At 34.1% G+C, this 20,091-nt stretch overlaps 1 protein-coding gene across 1 annotated transcript; it reads right to left on the bottom strand.

Annotated features, from left to right (window-relative positions):
* Positions 1–855: 855 nt before the first annotated feature.
* LOC148950344 (DNA repair protein RAD51 homolog 2-like) lies at positions 856–19,787 on the bottom strand. The gene is made up of 5 exons (XM_089091567.1): positions 19,429–19,787; positions 15,899–16,017; positions 13,807–14,044; positions 9,768–9,978; positions 856–1,218 (listed from the first exon to the last, which is right to left on the bottom strand). The coding sequence occupies exons 1-5, from the start codon at positions 19,576–19,578 to the stop codon at positions 869–871; spliced, it is 1,068 nt and encodes a 355-aa protein (XP_088947693.1). The 5' UTR covers positions 19,579–19,787; the 3' UTR covers positions 856–868.
* Positions 19,788–20,091: the final 304 nt, after the last annotated feature.

Here is a 20,091-nt window from a genome sequence, read left to right as displayed (position 1 = left end):
AACTTTGGTTTTATCTGCAATTTATATTTACCCAGCAATCTCTGTAATCAAGTGCTTATATTCTTTTCCTTTTATTATTATTTTTTTGCTTCAATAAATATACAAAAAAAAGACTATTTGTAGATAATCTTTTTTTTTTATCGCAGCAATATCATCTATCACCGTCGTGCAAAAAAAGAATTAAAAATGCGGTGCAGCTACTCAGACTCGTTTGTCTGGAAATCACTCTCAGACCCGTTTTCGTATTTAGTGCTTACATTTGTGTATGTGTGCGTCGTCTTGTATTGAATGTTGACTAAAATAAGCAACAGCATTGATGGTGAAAAAAAAATGAGCTGCTCACAAGAACAATTGAAGAAGTCTAAAGAAAAAAAGGAGAAAAGTCAAAAAGAGGTATTGTCGTTTCCAAAATCGAAAAGTGTGCAAAATCATAAAAATGCCCTGCTACATTTTGGTGTTTTAGCTCAATAAAATGTGCAAGCAAGCATATTTTATCATAGATTGAGTCAAAATAACTTCAAAAAATCTTATTATAATCCATAGTGAAGTTTTTTTTTTTGAATTCCTAGTTTTAGGGAATGACGTTACGAATTCACACCGTTCTAGTGTTATGACGCTAAAATCTATTTGCTTTACTACATGAAAAGCTCGTTTATCACAGTTTCGCTGTAACTCCATCCCCTAAATTATAGTTGATCAAATTAAATAATTGATTGCTTAACCAAGTCATAACACCAAAGAAGATTCACAGCCTTAACGTACGTTAAAACTTGCCTTTGTGAGTTGGGCATTCTCTACACAATGGTTTTTAGAGACCTAAAGGATGACATAAAGCATAAAAAACCTTCGTTGGGTTCTAAAAAATCATTTAATCAAATAAATTTATGACACATGAAGATTTACACGGACGATATGCACTTTTCTTTAGCGTAATATAAGTAGACGTGGAGCTTCTATCTGCTCCAAAATCCATTCTGTGATCAACCAAACTGTCCCATATTCTACCAGCTTCTGTGAAGTACAATTTTTTACGAATATCTATCGAACTTAAATCAGACGTACTTGTTCCTGGCTGACTTGTTTGAGTAGTATCTGCTAAACGTACTTCAACTTCAGCGTTGATGTCAGCATTTCGATTAACAATCACAATTGGAACGAGGAAAACGTCGGTCAGCTTCCGAAGCATAGAACCAATTCGTAAAATCTGTCCTCCACTCTCTAAAGTAAAAAAGTTTTTATTTTTTTTTCTAAGGAAAGAGGATAAAAAATTTCCACTTTCATGTGCTTTATTTCTGTCTACAAACACGAGCAGACAACCCTATACCTGGGGTCTTGGGCCAGTTTATGTTTTGTATTTGCAATTTTTCGGAATTTAATAATTGGATAAAATACCTACAAGATCATTTCAGTTATTACTAAGCTTATTTTTAAAGTTATATATTCACAAATAAACTATTAGTTAGATTTAGGTTCTAAATACCCCTATACGCGCAAGGAATTAAGGTAAATTGCATCCAGCTTAAGAATCTCGTAGAACACGGCGCATCCGTGTACGACTGGAACGGCTAGTCCATGCAAAGGTTGCTTTAGGACATTAGAAGATTCTCCAGGAACAGGTCCTCGGGCGAAGAAGTAGCTCTGCGACTGATTGCATAAATTGGATAATATCTTTTATTCTCTACCTCACTGATGTAGTCATGTCTTCGTTTAAAATTATCATTTACATATCACACATTTTCAGCAAATCGTCTCGGGGGTTTTTCAATTACTTCTACAATTTCATACCTACTCTTGAAGTGTCAACAGTGTGATTAATGTCGTCAATATATGAATACACATTTCTATACATCTCCATTCTTTTTTTTTAATGTCCACAATTATCACTACTATCGTCATTTCTGACAGATTTGTATATAAAGGTTTTGCAAAAAAATTTCATCCTGTTGAAGACTGTTCATTAGACAGGTTTATTAATAGTTCAAAGTTGGGACTGGTGGTACGGTCTTGCTTGACAAAGTTATATTTTCTTTAAAAGTGAGATTACTTCAAATTTTTTCGTTTAAATGAAGTTTTCCACGAAAAGTAAAAAGAAAATTCAAAGAGCAAATATTTGATTACATAAGTAGTCAAACCTAAGACGAATATAAATTATTATGAATGAAGAAATGAAACCTAAAACGAGCAGAAAATATTATAGAAAATGGTAGTCACACTCAAACAGAACAAAAATATTTATTATCATAGACTTGTGTGGTTTGACTGCCCCCGTAAAATCAAAAGGCTTTAGTATTTTTTTAGCATTAGGCTACTGAAAACTAAATGGATTGCTTAAATTGAAAATTTTGTTTATCCTATTAATTTTCCATACATTTGAAAGGAGTGGATACAGAGTTTCCCTTGTTCAAAAGCACAGTTTATATAATTAGGCAGTAAGTTTACAGCAGATGATTTCTGGCTCTTCCTTCTTGGTGCGAACAAAAAGCTCCTCCCACTTATTTCTGCACTTATGGGTTAGTGTGTATGCGTCAATCAATGAGAAATGGTAACAAAGTGCATTATTCGTAATTGCGAGAGCAGAAAAAAATTTGATGAGTCGGTCAAGTGGTTTGCAAGTGTCCCATCTCACAGGTATGACTTAATTTATATACAAATTATGACTTAATCTATTATTTATATACAGTGGACTCAACTGATTGGCCTATGTAGGATTATATAAAAAATGGGGCGGGGGTTTAAGAAATTTGTGAAAATAAGGAATTTTTTTCTTCTTCTAATAACTGGCGGAATAGGTGTGATGGTTTCAGGGGCGGATCCAGGATTTTTTAGGGGAGGGGGCACAAAATAGGTTTAACCGATAAACTTACGGTAGGAGCAATTTTTCTTACGGAAAACTTGCGTTAACTTAGAAAATTACACTACTTTAGGGGGGCACCCCTCGCCCCCCCCCCCCCTCTGGATCCGACACTGGATGGTTTATCTTTTTTTTTAAACGTCGTGATATTTATTTTCTACGATATTTATTTTCTAGTTTCGTTTTCAATCAATGTTTTCGTATGAAATGGGCAGACCTTTCCTGAACTTTAAACAATAAACACCTCAGTTTGAAAATCTTTGCGCTTTATGAATTTAGATAGCGAAAAGGGTTCCTGATTGAGACCAATTTTAGGACTTGGGTTCTAATTATTGGTTGCTGTGGTAAAAGTTGCCACAGTACTACAGACAATAAAAATCAAACCAATATCAATAAACAGATGTGAAAAGTGGAAGTGACTATATTTAATTTAGCTGCAAGTCTACATTCATGCCCACCACGTAATTTCCCTTTGAGAAAAAATTTATAAAACTTTTAAAACTGAAATATCAATGCGAAGCACCAAAGATAATAATCAAATGTCATCGCTTTATGGCATTATTCAAATAGAACTTATTTTTAACTTGATTATCGTTGTAAGTTCATTCTTTGTCTTTCTTTCCATTCTTAAACCAATGTTATATTTATCATTTGCATTATTACAGCCCACTATATATATACATTTATATAAATTTATATGCAGTGTTACAGCCATACCAATTATTCTCCTTTCCTTTTTTATTCTTTAATAATAATTTCGACCAAATAATAATAATTTGGTCGTTTTGAGTTTGAGTTATTGTAGGCTTCTATTTCTACTGATCTTAAGTTTAATATGGCCTTTACTTTTCTTTTAAAAAAGCTTTATTTTTCGTAAAGTTTTCGTAGTATATATATATATATATATATATATATATATATATATATATATATATATATATATATATATATATATATATATATATATATATATATATATATATATATATATATATCGGCGCGTACAAACAGTTCCTCTCATTTGATCTGCCATCAGCGGTCCAATTACCCTGGAACACTGTATTTTGGCAGAAACTTTCTCAAAATGCCTTTGAAACCAACTTGAGACTTCGAAACCTACTTTTAATTCCTAAAAACATCTAATAATAACATTGCACTACTAATTACCGATTTTCATGTATGTATTGGAATAAATTAATTTAAAATTTGTTTCTTCAAAATTAGTGTTCCAACATTGAAGCCAAGTTTCACGTCCAAGAAAAATCAGACTTGTCTACCCGTGAAAAGATCTAATGCCGCTTATGTTAATACCGGTTTATACATTCTCTGGAGCACTCGCACCTCGGTCCGGGTTTTTATAATGGGTGAGATAGGGAAGGATCATACTGCTATTACATATACTGCGTTCAAAAGGAAGAATAAATTTAGGAAAAGTTTTTCAAACAGTTCGTGGTAACGAACTGTAAGTAAGGAGCGACCCGGCTCAATGGTAACCGAAACTCTAGAAAACGGGTTTTTGATACCAATCAAAAGAATTAGATTTCAATGTTGATTTCAAATATACAACTTTCATCGAGTTTAGTGCTACCCATCAAAAGTTACGCGCCTGAGAAAATTTGGCTGATTTTCAAAAAAAGGGTGAAAGACCCCTTAAAAGCTATAGAACCTTAACGAAAACCCCACCATCATATTCAGCATATTAGGGAACCTTATTGTAGAGGTTTGAAGCTCCTATCTACAAAAAAGTGGAATTTTGCATTTTTTGCCAGAAGAAAGATCATGGATGCGTGTTTATTTTTGTTTTTTTCCAGGGGTGTTTGTATCGACCCAGTGGTCCAAGAATATCGTAGGAGGGCTCGTTAGAAAGGAAATTAAAAGTTCTAGTGCCCTTTTCAAGTGACCAAAAAAAATGGAGGGTAACTAGGCCCCCTTCTACGCTCATTTGTTTCTCAAAGTCACCCGATCAAAATTTTGAGATAGCCATTTTGTTCAGCATGGTCGAAAATATGATAACTATGTCTTTTAGGATGACTTAATCCCCCGAAGTCCCCGGGGGGAGGGCTAAAAGTTGTGAACTTTACCCAATTCTAAAATATAGTATTGGTTATTGGGAAGTATACAGAAGTTTTCAGGAGGTTTTTTTCTGGTATTGGGGGGGGGGATGGGTCGGGGGTTATGTTGGAGGATCTGTCCATGAAGGAAGTTTTCATGGGGGAAGGGAAATTGCCATGAAGGGGGCACCGGACTTGCCAGCATTATTTATTGGTTATTGGGAAGTATACAGACATTTTCAGGAAGGATTGTTTTCTGGAGGGTGGGGCTGGAGGAGGGGGTTACTCGGGAGAATCTTTCCGGGGAGGATGTTTCTTTGGGGTAAGGGACATTTCTGTGAAGGGGGTGCCGGATTTCCAAGCATTATTTAAAAAACGATCAGAAATTAAATTAAAAAAAAAGAGTTTTTTTTTCAACTGAAAACAAGAAGCAACATTAGAACTTAAAACGAACAGAAATTATAACGTATATGAGGGGGTTGTCCCCCAAGTCAATACCTCGCTCTTTACGCTACAGTTTTTTTTAGTGCTTTCAAAAGAGCTGTTTATTCTAATTAAACGGCCTTTGTGATTCAGGGATATGTGAATTAAATTTTTTTTTAACTTTTAACGTAAAGAGCGTGGTATTGACTAAAGGGAGAACCCCCTCATATACGTAATAACATATACGTAATAAAAAACAATAAAAAAACAAGCGATACGGCTCAATAGTAATCGAAACTTTTAAAAACGGAATTTTCTAAATATATTTTCTGATTCTAAATATATAAATTTTATTAAGTTTAGTATTACTCATCAAAGGCTACGAGCCTGAGAAAATTTACTCGATTTTTTAAAGAGGGGGGAAACATCCCCTACAAGTGAAAGAATTTTAATGAAAATCATACCGTCAGATTCAGCGTATCAGAAAACCCTATTACATAGGTTTCAAGCTCATATCTGCAAAAACTGCAACTTTGTATTTTTTGCCAGAGGAAAAATATACGAATATAGAAGTTAGTTACGTATGTTAATTTGTAAATTACGTCATAACCAAATTTAGAAACATCCATTTAGCAAAAGAAAAGTAAAATTTTTATGCAAATTTTGTTTACATATTCAATGACGGTGAGCCAAAATAAAAGCTGCATTAACTAAAAAACGATCAGAAATTAAATAAAAAAACAAGTTTTTTAAACTGAAAGTAAGGAGCGACATTAAAACTTAAAACGAACAGAAATTATTATGTATATGAAAGAGACTGTCCCCTCCTCAACGCCGCGCTCTTTAAGCAAAATTTTTACTCGTTGGCAACACATTATTTTTTAAAAAAATAAAAAAAATAATAGTAAAGAGAGAAGCGTTGAGGAGGGGACAGCCCCTTTCATATACGGAATAATTTCTGTTCGTTTTAAGTTTTAATGTCGCTCCTTACTTTCAGTTAAAAAAACTTGTTTTTTTTATTTAATAGCAGACGAGATCAACGAATCTAAATTAATCGCTGCAAATAAAAGCACAAAAGACCCAAGACTTCTAGGTCTAGGGAGTGGTAAAACAATATTTATTTGCTCAGGCCCAAGGACCCTACTTTGGGCCTGAGGAACCATTAAACGGACGAAAAAGGCTTTTACGATTTTGATTCCTACAAGATGTAGCATGTCCCCCTTTCTATTAGAATGAAAATACGAAGTCTTTGTCTTGAAATCGGCTATTTTCATAGTTAGTGCCCTTGCAGATGGGGCTACAGCTATAATTTTCTCCCCGGATACACGTTACTTCAACTTCCTGACCGTTCTGATTAAAAGGGATACTTAAAATTTTTACTGGTGTCATACAGGGGCATGATTTTCTATGGGGCAGAGGGGGCAACTGCCCCCTTCAGAACCAAGTTTGGCCCCCGCCCAGACCTTATTTTGCCCCCTTCCGCTTAAATTAAGTTTCAGTAAAAAACTTGTCAAGACTAAGATGAGCCTGCATAATTCAAGTATCCAGAGGAACAGGTCAGTTTTCTTCCGTATGCCTTTGCCTTTATGGTAATATATGGCTCATTTTTAGTTTTCACTCATTTTCACTTGATTTGGAGAAAAAGTGGCTCCAACTTGCTCCCCCCCCCCGCAGGGTTCTGATGGAATTACGCCACTGGTGTCATACGGTGTACCTAAGGTACAAAGGGAAAGTTGGTTACCTTTTTATCAGTTTTGTCTTCTAAAAAGAGCAATAGATCTCAGAACTTTCGATCGAAGGAATCCCCCTCGAAATTCCTATGATTGTACATCCTATATGATGAAGCCAGCGGGAATAGAAATAATGCATAGGAGAAAACATAAATTATAATGCTCTGAATGTCATATGCCACATGAGCCGTAATATAACTGTATATAGTCAATTACTTTGGCAACTGTGATTTTTGTACAAACCTTTGAGTTTCAATATAGTAATCAACTATGGGAAAAATGTTTAAGTTTCATATTTTGGTATACGCTTATTCACTTTTACTTATTTATATCACCCAAAAGAAGTACAAAGAAATAAAAAACACGCTGTATAGTATAGAAAATAAAAAAAAAGTACAATTTAAGGACTTGAACTTCGAACAACGAAGAAAAAAAAGGGTATATTAAAAGAAAACACATCATCTGATAGACAAATTTTAATTTTGATAATTAACTAGACAATCAACAATTTCTGGTTTTAACCTTCGGAGCATTAACGGCAGAGACTGCTTCGGGACACGCTGGGATTTCAGCCGGAGTACTATGTACCTCAGCTCTGTTACAACTTCTAATAAGACTTTTCACATATGCCACATCTAGTGCTGGCATGAAACGGTAAAGCGACTCTAAATCTTTTATTATTGCTGTTGGTAACTCAACTACTGTACTTGAAAGTGCAGGAGACAGCTGCCTTTCCACAACATTCACTACTGACACATTGGGCAATGACCTCCTTAGGCTAGCTTTTGATGCGATTAGTGCTACAGAAGGAGTAGTTTCTGCAAACGAAGTTTTGTAGAACACCCTTTTGCATAGGCCTTGCTTAAACTGTAACAATCTCACCTTTGAAAATGGCACTAAGCTATATTTATTGTATTTGGACATTTTGGCAGAATCAAAAAACTTCTGCTTGGTCATTTGAGTAATGACAAACGGGTCAAGGGGCCGAACAATCAAATGCTTTTTTGCGAATTCTAGTAGTAAAAAGACTTCCTTGTCCTTCAAAGATCTCTCAATGACGCTGTGAACATCATCGACCTCCTGAATCGTGGAGTGGCCAGGCTCAGAATACTTCATCGTCATACTCTGGACGTGTGAATACTTCTTCAGGATGTCTTGTATCCTATAGCTCATTATTTGATTACGATTTTGAGGTACACATGAATCTGACCGTGTAATCAAGATTCTAATGTCAGGATAGGTAGTAAAAACCTTATCAAGGACAGCACAAAGACCATTGGCAATATCCTTTCAACTTCTACCAGCAAGACATTCTGACCACAAACAACAATAAACTTTCTTTATTAGCTCTCCTATCTGTTTGCGAAAGGTAAGAATAGCAGTTAAGTTAAAGCAAGTGATCTTCCTTTTGTAAAAAAAAGGACGAAAAATCCCCATTTGGCAAAGAAAAAATGCTTTTCATATCCAAACAAAATACGGGGTCATCCGAAACCCTCTTCTTATCTCTTTCTTCATGGCTTACTAGTTCTCCTTTCAAATGTTTTGCATGAGAGATTTTGAGCTCCTCAGATAATTCAGTACCATTTTTTTCAGCCATCTTTATTTCTTCACAATTATCGCATTTGTCAGTTTTCGGAACATAAAATGTAAGATTAAATCCACAATTGAAGACTTATCTGTACATTTGTTCCTTAAGAGGCAGCTTACCATCTTCCACACACTTACTTTCATACAATGAATGCATTTTGCTTATATTGAGTGAAGGGTCGAGGAACTTTCTGTTGGTTTTGGCACGACAGTAATCAGAATCAATGGTTGGGAAGCTTTCAACGTGCTTTCTTATGTATGCGTGAACCTCTTCTTTACTTTTAGTCACAGGATTCACTAAGATAAGAAAGATCGTTTTCTTCTTATCCAAGGTCGCGTTCAGCAAATCAGCAACTTTCGGCAAAACCGTATAATCCCGTATGCGATTCGGCAAAACCGCTTTAAAGTAATCGAAAATTATGCGAATCGGCAAAGGAGAACTGCAAAATATAGGCAGTTAGAGACGTCTTACAGCAATGTTAATTAGACCATTCGAAAGAGAATTTTTTTACACAAGATAGCGTTTGTAACTCAGTTTCGCCAAAAAAGGTCATTTTCGGCAAAACCACTTTCAGGCGAAGACTTAAAACATCAAGGGTGTACAAATACTAGCATAAAGTAAGTCAAGACCAAGTCAATTGGATCTACCCCGATTAGCAGAGATTTAAGCAAAGAAAATGCTTACTAAACCACTTCTGCTTTTTAGCAGACAGAAAAGTAAGCGGATCCAAAACAAGTAAACACAATAATGCAAAATAATACAGAATAAGAATCTTGTGTCTCAGTTATGGATCGAATATGCACCAGCTAAAATATAAGACACATGAAATCTTATATCGCGAAACCATGTTTGTCTGAAGTGACTGTTGCCAAGACACATTTTAAAAATTCAACAAAACGAATTCCCCGAGCTTCCTTGTTTACATTTAATATTTTCTTTATTTGATTGTATTATTCAGTATTATACAAAGCTACTTCATTTAAATGAATTCAGATACATTATTTATAACTATTTTGCTAATTTGAAAAATTGTGAGAATTTCCCTCAAGCCGCTAGACAAGGCCCCAGATTAGAGCCAACATGAAAATAAAAGCCTGATTATAAATACATACTACTAAACTTACCAATATCTTTATCTGAAATCTCAAAATTAGCTAGAGTTGTAATGTTATCAAGGATAACAAAACCAAGCTCATTCATCCACTTCTTCTCTTCGGTGTTCGTTTTACTCTCTTCTTTCATACTTTTGTAAATTCCATGAAAAATAGAAACAGCGGACTCAGGTGAAGAGGCAGTAATTGACCGTATTCTGTGCTTAATACACTTCACCACTTCCTGCATGGATGTAAAAAAGATGGATAAAAGAAAGGAATAAAAGAAAATAGATGTAAATAATTAATTATTTATTATTATTTCCTTCTTTAAAGTATTAATAAACAGAATGCTTATCCCAAAACAAAAGAAATAAAGCAAAACCAGTAGTAGCAGTAGCAAATTGGCTCTTTGGAGCATTGTGGTTGAAATCAAAAACAAAATCCGTTTTTTAAAGTAAATGCCAAAAATTTGTTTAAAAAAATCACATTAGTTGGTATACTTCGAAATAAGCAACGGTCTGTTTTCTACTTCAGAATAACCATTCTAGTGCTAAATGATTTTAACTTTAATAAGACAGTCTTCGATTTATTTTCTCACAATCGTTTTTCATAATATACAGGTATTTGGTATGTGTAAGAAGCATGATGAATTCCAAATCAAGAGAAACTGCTATCTAAACAACTTAATTCTGGCCACAAAAAATATGACAGGACGGGTAACAATTGAGCAGGAAATGGAAACAAAAAACTGCAAACCGAAAATCTAATATGTTGGTTAGCTGGTATACTGAAAGTAAGAAATTAAGAGACTTTTTCCGAAAATACGGACTATTGTGATATTAAATACCATTAGGGAGCTTAAAGACCAATGAATTAAAGAAATATCTATTTTTAATTTTGCTAGTTTTACGTCATTTTTTACAGTTTACTTTAATTTTGAATCGGTTGTTCCTTGATTTCATGATTAATTTAAATCCGTTTGTCTTTATGATTCTCACATTAATACTTTCATCAGTTTTGCAACAATTAATTTGCGTGAAGTTAACGAAAAAATGGTTTTAGACAGATTTGCAACTGGAAAACTTGCTTCCATGAGAAGGTAGTCCCTGCAAAGCTCAAACCCCTGTGAAAATTATCATAAAAACGACCTCAATATGGATACATCCTCTAATTGAACAGCCTTTTTACAGTTCTACATAAATATATATTTAATACAAAGGAAAAATTTACAACAGAGACTTTTTGGCCGTTCGAATCTGTTGTACTATGGTAACAGCGGCATAGTTAGGTGATTCAGCGCCAGGTTGCAATGTCAGTCCCCCTCCCCCTGCCTCCTCTTCTATGTCGATCTGCGCAATTATTTTGCAAAAAAAAATTACTCTGTAAGCTGAAGTATGGAACACCACTACAAGAACACCTTACTCAGTTCTGGCTGATCTCTGAAACTATTCACAGAGTGAATGTTCTTTTTAACTGTTTAATATTTAAAGTCCTGAAATCAAACAATCTTTCATTACTCTTATATAAACAAATTTACACATAAATGGATAGACCATAAACTCTCCTAGGCTTAGAAAAATACACAAAACATTGGTAGTTAAATTCAACTCTTTACTGATCTTGATTTGATTAAATCGGAAGGTATTTCCGAGAAAATATTCTGTTTTTACAGAAAATTAAGAGCCATATCAAAACCTAAAACGATCAGTAATAAATTCGTAAGATAATTCAATGTTAAAACAAAAGAAGTACTTAAATGAATAAATAAAACCTAAAACGAACAGAAACTAAAGCGAATAATTACGTTGAACATAAAGATTTCCAATGCTACTATGAATGAATAGATGAAAGTGAAAAACAAAGAAATTGAAACGAATAATCAATTCAGACTTGAAACCAATAGAAACTATCACGAATAAGATAATAAAATTGTAAGATATGACAATAAAATTATCACCCTCTAAAGGCCACAACGTCACTTGCACTTTAGCCTAATGCAAACGATATGTATTTCAGACAATATGGTTTTATTTGTCAAAACATCAGCAACAAAAGGGACGAAATTCACAACACTAATCAATTGTACAGGGAAAAATAAACCTTCGAATACTTACGTTTTTAACTTTCAATTTAATTTTAATAGTTTAAAAGGATCTCTTTTGTCAAGCCCTTAGTCCTATCATACGTTCCATAAAGATTATCGTATAAAAGCTTTTAGGCAGGTTGAAGACAATATTTTCTAGTCGCTTCATATCTTCTCCTAAACACAAAATTTAAAGAACCTTTGTCCCAATCCCCGTTCATATCACTTGGAACGCTTCAATTTGATCCCCTGGAATGCTTTTGGCTTTTCTGCTCTCAACTCACCCGAGGATTAAAAAATAATATTTATCTTAATGGCGCCCCAAAAGATGCTACTTCTGGGGAAGAGTGCAACCAAGCTTTCCCCCCTAGCTTTTATTAATTTGCAAGTCCTTCCTCATTATGAAAATATCACCCAAACCTGGGCAAAGCTCAAAATTTTGGCGACTTATAATCAGCGTCGCCTCTATAAACTGTTATGAGATGGCAATCAGGGCCGTTCAAAAGTGGGAGCAACCGAAAAAAGTTGTCCCGCGCACCCAGGCAAGGGGGTACCAAGGCCAAGATCTTATTGCGATGGCGTTCATCGTTACAAATTTTCAGGGAAGGGAACGTCAAGGCTAATTTTGTCCCGACTGCCAACTATACTAGGGACGCCCCCGAGGACGTTCCATACATCTTTCAGAGACAACACATTAGCGTTGACTTAGGAAAAGAAAACAAATTCCAAGGACCATTTTTTCCAGCCACTTCGTATGGGAGGGATTATCATAGAAACTTGGGAGGGAGCTCATTCAAAGGACTTTTTAGTAAAGGTCCCCACAAGCGAATAGGGTAAAGAATCCTATCTATGTTTAGGCGGCAAGCTCCAGTGTATAAGTTTTAAGGTAATTGTTTAGCCTTGGCCCCCTCATAAGCAGACATGTTAAGAAAACACTTCTAACTTTAGAATATGTATAATGATCCTAGTTCTTATATTATCCAAGGGGAGAACCTTTATCATCAAGTCTTTCCTCTAAAAATCCTCCAAACTGAAAAAGTTTCCAAATATCATCACGCTTTCAATTCAATGCTTAAGTCCTTTAAATTGCCGCTTTAAATTGCCACCTAATAAATTCTTTTATAGATAGCGTTCATGCAGGTCTTTTTATTTTATTTTTAAATAGCAGTGAGGAAGGGCGAATAGCAGTGGCGACGAGAGAATAGCAGTGGTGTAAATACAAAATCTTAATAGCAGTGGCGAAAGGCGAATAGCAGTGGCGAAGGGCGAATAGCAGTGGCGTAAAAACAAAATATTAATAGCAGTGGTTAGGTTAGGTTATGAAAAGAAATGAAATAATATAATGCATGTCTAAATTATGTTTAAAAGACATAATTTTATTGTCACATAAAACACATAATTTTTTTTGTTAATGGCATGATTTATAACAGAATCCACAATTTCTATAATCTCAATATACCACTACTTTTCCTTTAAACATTTTTTTTGATACACCTGTTAAACACGTGCTAAGCGTTATCTATAAAACAACTTATTTGTCAGCAGATTGCAGCAGCAATTTAAAAAGACTTAAGCATTGAATTCAAAACCTGGTGATATTTGGGAACTTTTTCAGTTTTGAGGATTTTTAGAGGAAAGAATTGATGATAAAGCTTCTCCCCTTGGATAATATAAGAACTAGGATCATTATACATATTTTAAAGTAAGAATTGTTTTCTTAACATCTCTACTTATGAGGGGGCCAAGGCTAAATAATTACCAGTTTTAATAGCTAGAATTCAAGGGCAAAGTTACCCTTTGGACCAAGTTGAATGTGAATGTTCTTGGGGTGAATTCTTTGGTGTAAATTTTATAATTTTTTGTTTTAAAACTTAAATAGAAATTAATTTTTTAGGCTTCGTCAATAACAATCAGAAACATTTGCAATCGTTTTACTTGCAACAAAGGCATGTGTGTTTATATGAAGTACTTAATTTAAATACTCACATTTTCGTGTTCAGCGGTTATCTCATCTGGTGTCATTTTCAACAATAGCTCCATGACAGTGGTTCCATAAAAGTCTCCTTTTGTGTCAATATATAGGACGTTTTTCTTGTTGAATAATGATACTCTTGCCGTTAGAAAATGACAAAAAGTTGATTTGCCTGAATCAGGAGGCCCACAAATTTCATAGATTTCACCTGGCGAAAATCCCTTTCCTCGGGTGTCAAGAAGGTTATCTAGCCTGCAGATAATTACCATGAATTAATTTTTTTTCATTGATAAAAATTTGAACCACTTTTTTTCGTAACAAAAAACCTATATATACTAATTAACTTCAAGTATTTTAATAGACAGCGTCGGCATCTACATTTGTACTTTTCCATAGAAGTATATTTTATTCTAGATTCTCTGACGTTTTGGAGCTGACAAAAACCTGTTAGCATTTCATTTTGGTTTCTTAAGAAAATTCTTGGGAAACTTAAGTTATGAAGAGCCAAGCGTGGAAATTTCATTTTTCCCGAGTTGACATCTCATAAAAGTTTACAAAAGAAAGGCTAGGACAAATTTTCCCGCTGACCTCATCAATTTAAAATTAATTTAGCAGCGTGACATTGTATCTTTGATAAGACACCCCAAATAACAATTTATAGTTGCCATTTTCGTTCACAGAGTATTATAAAAAAAAAAAAATTGCGCATATCAAGTACGTTTCACATAAGAACTTGTTTAATCTGAACCATCTATTACTCAACTTAGAATATTATCTGAAGTTTTAAAATTTATTCTACTCGGAAATATCTAAAAAAAGGGACAAAAATAGAGTTAAAATATCTCTAAGAGCCCCTCAAAATTGGTCAAGAAGTATCACACGTTATTTAGGGGAGAGGCTGATACGCTAAACATTTTTCAACGAAATAATTGAAGAGACAGCCAGGATGTCTCTGGTTATGCTGAGATGAAACTATAACAATCAATTGAAACCTTTAGGAATTTTGAACTAGGTTATCAAATCAGAAACATTGAACAAGAATGGATAAAGAAGGAGTGTTTACCAACCAGTCAGCCTCAGATGACTTGACAGTTCGACTAATATGCAATAGTAATAGAAAACGCATTGTAGCTAAACCAGTCTGAATCACTGGACGTAACGTAAAAGACGGGACATGTCGTCTTTTCGACACGACGTATTTTATATACTTTTGCTGTCTTAAGTCACCCTCTCAGCTTGTCAACTAGGAACAAATTTACTTATCTAAGACTTAGCCCTTTTTTGGTTTTCTTTCCTTAAAAGAACGAAAATAAAGTTGTGGCCTAGCCTTACAGCAATAGAGTATAGTTAGATCAGAATAGCTTTACTGTTCACGGTTATTTATTTTTTTATTTTTATTTTTACGTATAAAGCATTACTGAGACATGAAAAAAATTATGTTTACCGTGGCAAAAACTGCAAACGACTAAGAACATAATCACAAAACTGTAGCTATTATATGGAGCGAAACCAAAAAAAATTTTGCTGCTTTTTCGCTTTCCCTCAAACTTAGCTTTACAAATGAGAAGTCACTTGGAATATTGGAGCGTCTGTTTACAGCATCAAATATACTTGTATGTTTTCAGCTAAAAATACTTAATAACTTTGTAGTTACTCTATTTTTACCGACTGTCAGTGCAACTAAAAAATTCTTAATGGCCAAAGTGATATTAATTTTTGTGGTAGAATTACTTTTTTTTCTTTTTTATTTTTACTGTGCATGCCTTTTTTAAGGCTGCAACCTAGTAAAGAATATATAAAAACCTCCTGATTTAGACACTGCAGACTTTTACTTTACATGCCTAATATTTAAGCAAAGGGTTTCCATTGTCAAAATCTGAGGAATGTCATTGAAAATAGAGAAATCAACCGATACCAGAAAAAGAGTATACTTCGCGTATCATGATTGCAGTGATTGCTGCAGCCATCACAAACAACTGATTTCCAAATAAAATCATTAGCGTTAAATGAATAAGTTTTTGTATGCGCTCAAAAATCTTTGAAATCAAAAATGACTATTATTATTGTAGCAAATAAAAAATAAATGCAAGCCTCAGCTTTACTTACACCTCAAAACCCGAAGAAATTCTTTTAAACTTTGTTTCGTTTGTTACCAAATAAGTTGCGGCATTAATACCTCTGACATGATTCTTCTTTTGAATGTTCCTCATTATTTGTTGATACTCCTAAGAGAAAAAATAAATTATTAATTCTAAAAATACAATCAGCAAAATTAAGAAAACAATTCGGAATAAACTTAATGGGTGAAACAGAATATTTTACAATGAAAAACAAAAAATCAAATTGGGATTCTTTTCTAGTTAAATTTTAAACTTTAGGCCATTCATAACATTGTTTAATCAGTCAATTTTAGTATTAGATAAATTTAAACATTCAACTGCCAAAATTTTCCCATTAATACTTATAGTTAGACGAAGCGTAAATATTTAATGCAGGGCCCAAGGGTGTAATTCGAGGGCATCCTCAACGGATTGACAAAAATAAATAATTTTGAAACCATATCTAAAATGTGACCAAACCAGCTCAACTTTAACTTTCATTAGGCTCCTAGAAAGGTAGATTGAGTCGCATTTTTTTTTTTTTTATAGAACTTATTGTTTGATATACAGTCATTCAAACGAGTCTCTAAAACTATTCCGAAAAAATTCCTCTAAAACACATCTAGTATATCTTCCTCAACCTTTCGAAGCATCTGCTACTAGCCTTACTTCCAACTTTAATCGTAGGGATATTATTCTCAGACACATCACTAATCTCTTTAGCATATTATCTGGTGTAATGTAAAAGAATAGGACCTTCACTTAAAGGTTTCTTATCAGTTGAACCAACCACCTTCTTAATCTATTATATAAAACCCAGGACTAAAGGTCTTTTATAATTCCGAAATTTTTCAATGAATAGTCTGATTATTAAAAATCAGTCAAAGCATGCTGTCTTTATACTTAAACCAACCACACTGTTCTTGTGTCAAACATTAATTTACATCTTTTGATCAGGGTTGCAGCGGTAGCTAGCAACCTAGTTAGAGACGATCATATACTATGGGAAACATCATGCTAAGGAGCTGCTTCCTATCGAAATAAAGCTGATACCTCATTACTTACTAGATTCATTCTTGATACCTTTCTTATAAAGGGGTTTAAATGAATTTTTTTTTTCAAAAATTACTATTTGCTTCCAATTTATCAAAGACTATATTCATAATTCTCACTAACTTATCTCTAACTTTGTACTCACTATGTTTCGAAAACCCCTTTATTAGAACAGGAATCCTTATTATTTCTCGTAAAAGAAAAATTCAGCAATAAAATATTCGCCGCTTGAAACATTTACTGCCAGAAAACTCGCCCTAGGAAAACTAATCCCTAAGAAGAACTTGCCTCTGAATAACTTGCAGGCGGCAAACTTTTTCCAGGAAAACTTGCTACCCAGAAAAAAAATGCCTCTGCAAAATCGACCCAGAAAATTTGCTTGTCAAAACTTGAGTGAAAGCATCTGTGCATGCATATATCATCTGATTAAAGAAGCATAAAAGTTTCCCTTCTGGTATGAATTCGCCCATAAACCACCTAACTGATGCACAGATATGATGCGCGTCGAAGGTTCAGTGTGCAATGAGCCATTCCAAAACAATGTTCAACAGTCACTTATCAGATTTTATTATAAGATAAAGAAGCATAATTTTGAAGGTGCATCCATGTTTTGGCTCAGTTCTTTTTGATCTCAGTTACATTCAAAATACTCCTCAATTTATTACCAGGCTCATTTGCATAAATCCTTAGGGGATAGATCTAAAAGAGTTTACAAAAATTTTGTCTTTTTGTGTGAATTTATCCCTAATTAAATAACTTTTGGCATAACACAAATGCAAGGACAGGAATGCACCTTAAGGCTTTCCCAAAAAATCCTCTCTGGAAAGAGTAACTTATCATTATTCTGGAGGCAACTGCATTTTAAACCGCCCCGAATGTAGTTGCTTCCAAAATCAGACACCAAAAAAACTCTTGAGCAACTACTGTGTTTGGACTCTGTTGCTGTAACAGTTTTGGATGGCTTTTTACGAAATCCCTTCATTTTTTAGAGATTTAAATCTAGTAAAAGCTGAAAAAAATCCGAAAGTAAATGCTAGAAAAAGAAAGAAAATAAGCAGCAATGAGGATTTTTGTATGCTATGATGCGGTTCTGGTACCAAGAGCATCTCAATGATGGGTTAAAGTGAAAAGTCTATTTTATGTAAGAAAGTAAAAGAATGATCGTCATATCGCGTTTTTCTTCCGGGGGAAGTTTTCCTAGCCGCATTGTTTTTTTTTATCCTTTACTACTATCTCTATCTCGTCATTACTAAATAAGTCTTCTTTTACTTCGAAATTATCAAAACTAGCCAAAAAGGAGTCGCTTTATGATGCTCTTGGTTATTGAACAAACGGCTTCACCACCATGCTCAAATCGCTTGGTTTGTTGGCCTTCACAGGCTGGAGCTTTCGACCCTCTCAAATGTCCTTGCAGCCATGATGAACTATCAAAGTCACAAAAATAAATACTTCTTAATTACTCTTATTATAACTACAAACAGAGCCATGATGTTCCTTAACATTCGTAACGATCTTATTGGAGCCTATATAAAGAGAGAAAAAAGATTCACTTGGCAGGATAGATTCAGTACCATGCATCTGACGTCAAACAAAGTTCATAGACATAGCCAATCTCGACCTTTATTTGGAACTAGTCAGGATTGAATGCCTCCCCTCAATTTCTTAACATGCCAATAGAATATCTTACTATTATGCTACCTCGAAGCATCTTTCAGATACTCCGCAATTTTATCTAATGCCTCTATCTTACAAGCCCTTAATCTATTATTTAATGCCTTCTCAATTTCCCTCTTGTTCTCATAATTATACAGAAACTTCTTAACCAGAACCCTTTCTCTTCAATCAAGCTTAAGGCTTTTCCCTAAAATTCTTAACTGCTTTTATAACTTTCCTCCCTAAAAATATTCTGCTATTTTGAAAACTATTTCTCAGAACTGTTTATCTACCTATCAACATTACAACTAGCTGATCAGTAGAACTCCAAAATGTTGGAATTTATTAAAATAAATGAACTGGGTTAATAACTGAGTTGTTGATTAACTAGTTAGCTGAGTTGTAAACAGAGCTAATTAACAAAATAAAAAAAAACAAAGTAAATTAACTCTAATCCTGCTAATTGGTGGTCTTTATATAGATAACAGCATATACAAGAACTACACCAGTTGAGCCATTTGCTCAGCTACAGGTTCAGTGCAATGAACATTAGAATATTAGAGATAGTATGAGCTTATTTTTGAATTTTTAGGGACAAGAGGAATAGCAGGTACTTTATGCTACCTCAGTGTTTAGTTAACAGAATCTTATCCTCTACCATCTAGCATTTAGAACAGGGTAACGAGGAATCAATAAAAACAGTATCGGATAGTTGCTCAATTCAAGAATGGTTATCTCAAATCAAGAAAAATAAAATTGTAAATATTCCACTTCAAAAAATTCGAATTGAAATGTTATAAGCCAAAAAGACTGCAAATTTAAAAACTTCACCTTATACGACAATCCAATTTGCTTCATGGCTACTTCTGATTCGACTTCTAAAAAGTGACTCAGGCTATGCCAGATTTTCCCAGCAGCATAAATTTTTTTCCTAACAGAATCTTCAACAAATTGAAGTATTTCATCCTCAACTATGTCCATCACCCTGAAAAACGAGGAAAGAAAATTAAAAAAAAAAGAATTGTAGATACGGCATTTTTAATAGACAAAAATCAGACAAACAAACACATGGCACTAAAAGACCCTATGGACTCAGGTTACTGTTGCTTTAAAGACACAAGTTCAACTTATTAGAACAGTGAAATTGGGATAAAATCAGCAATGTCCATAATAAATTAAATGTTACGCATTGAAAACTAAATACTTAAATACCATATACTCCTGCAGAGAAGGAGGGCTGAGCATTTGACCCGTGAAGACCAAAAACCTGCAAAGTGTACCGTGTATTGTGATATTCGAAAGAAATAGTAGATTTGTCCTGAAAAAAACTTTTATTTACTTTTTAAATCTCGATCTCCCCTGGTATTTTTAAATCTCAAGGGGGGGGGGGTTAAACCCCCGTGAGGTTTAAACTACCACCAAATTTTTTTAGGTTTAGATACCCCCCCCCCCGTGTAAACCGTCATTTTTGGAAGATTTCCGAGAATGCCTGGA

Source organism: Artemia sp. Qi Xiang Cuo, chromosome 7, assembly GCF_049724085.1.
Source record: "Artemia sp. Qi Xiang Cuo chromosome 7, ASM4972408v1, whole genome shotgun sequence".
In the NCBI taxonomy this organism is placed as follows: Eukaryota; Metazoa; Arthropoda; class Branchiopoda; order Anostraca; family Artemiidae; genus Artemia; species Artemia sp. Qi Xiang Cuo.
The sequence above is the reverse complement of the archived record's forward strand: the minus strand, read 5'-3'. Positions and strand labels throughout refer to the sequence as shown.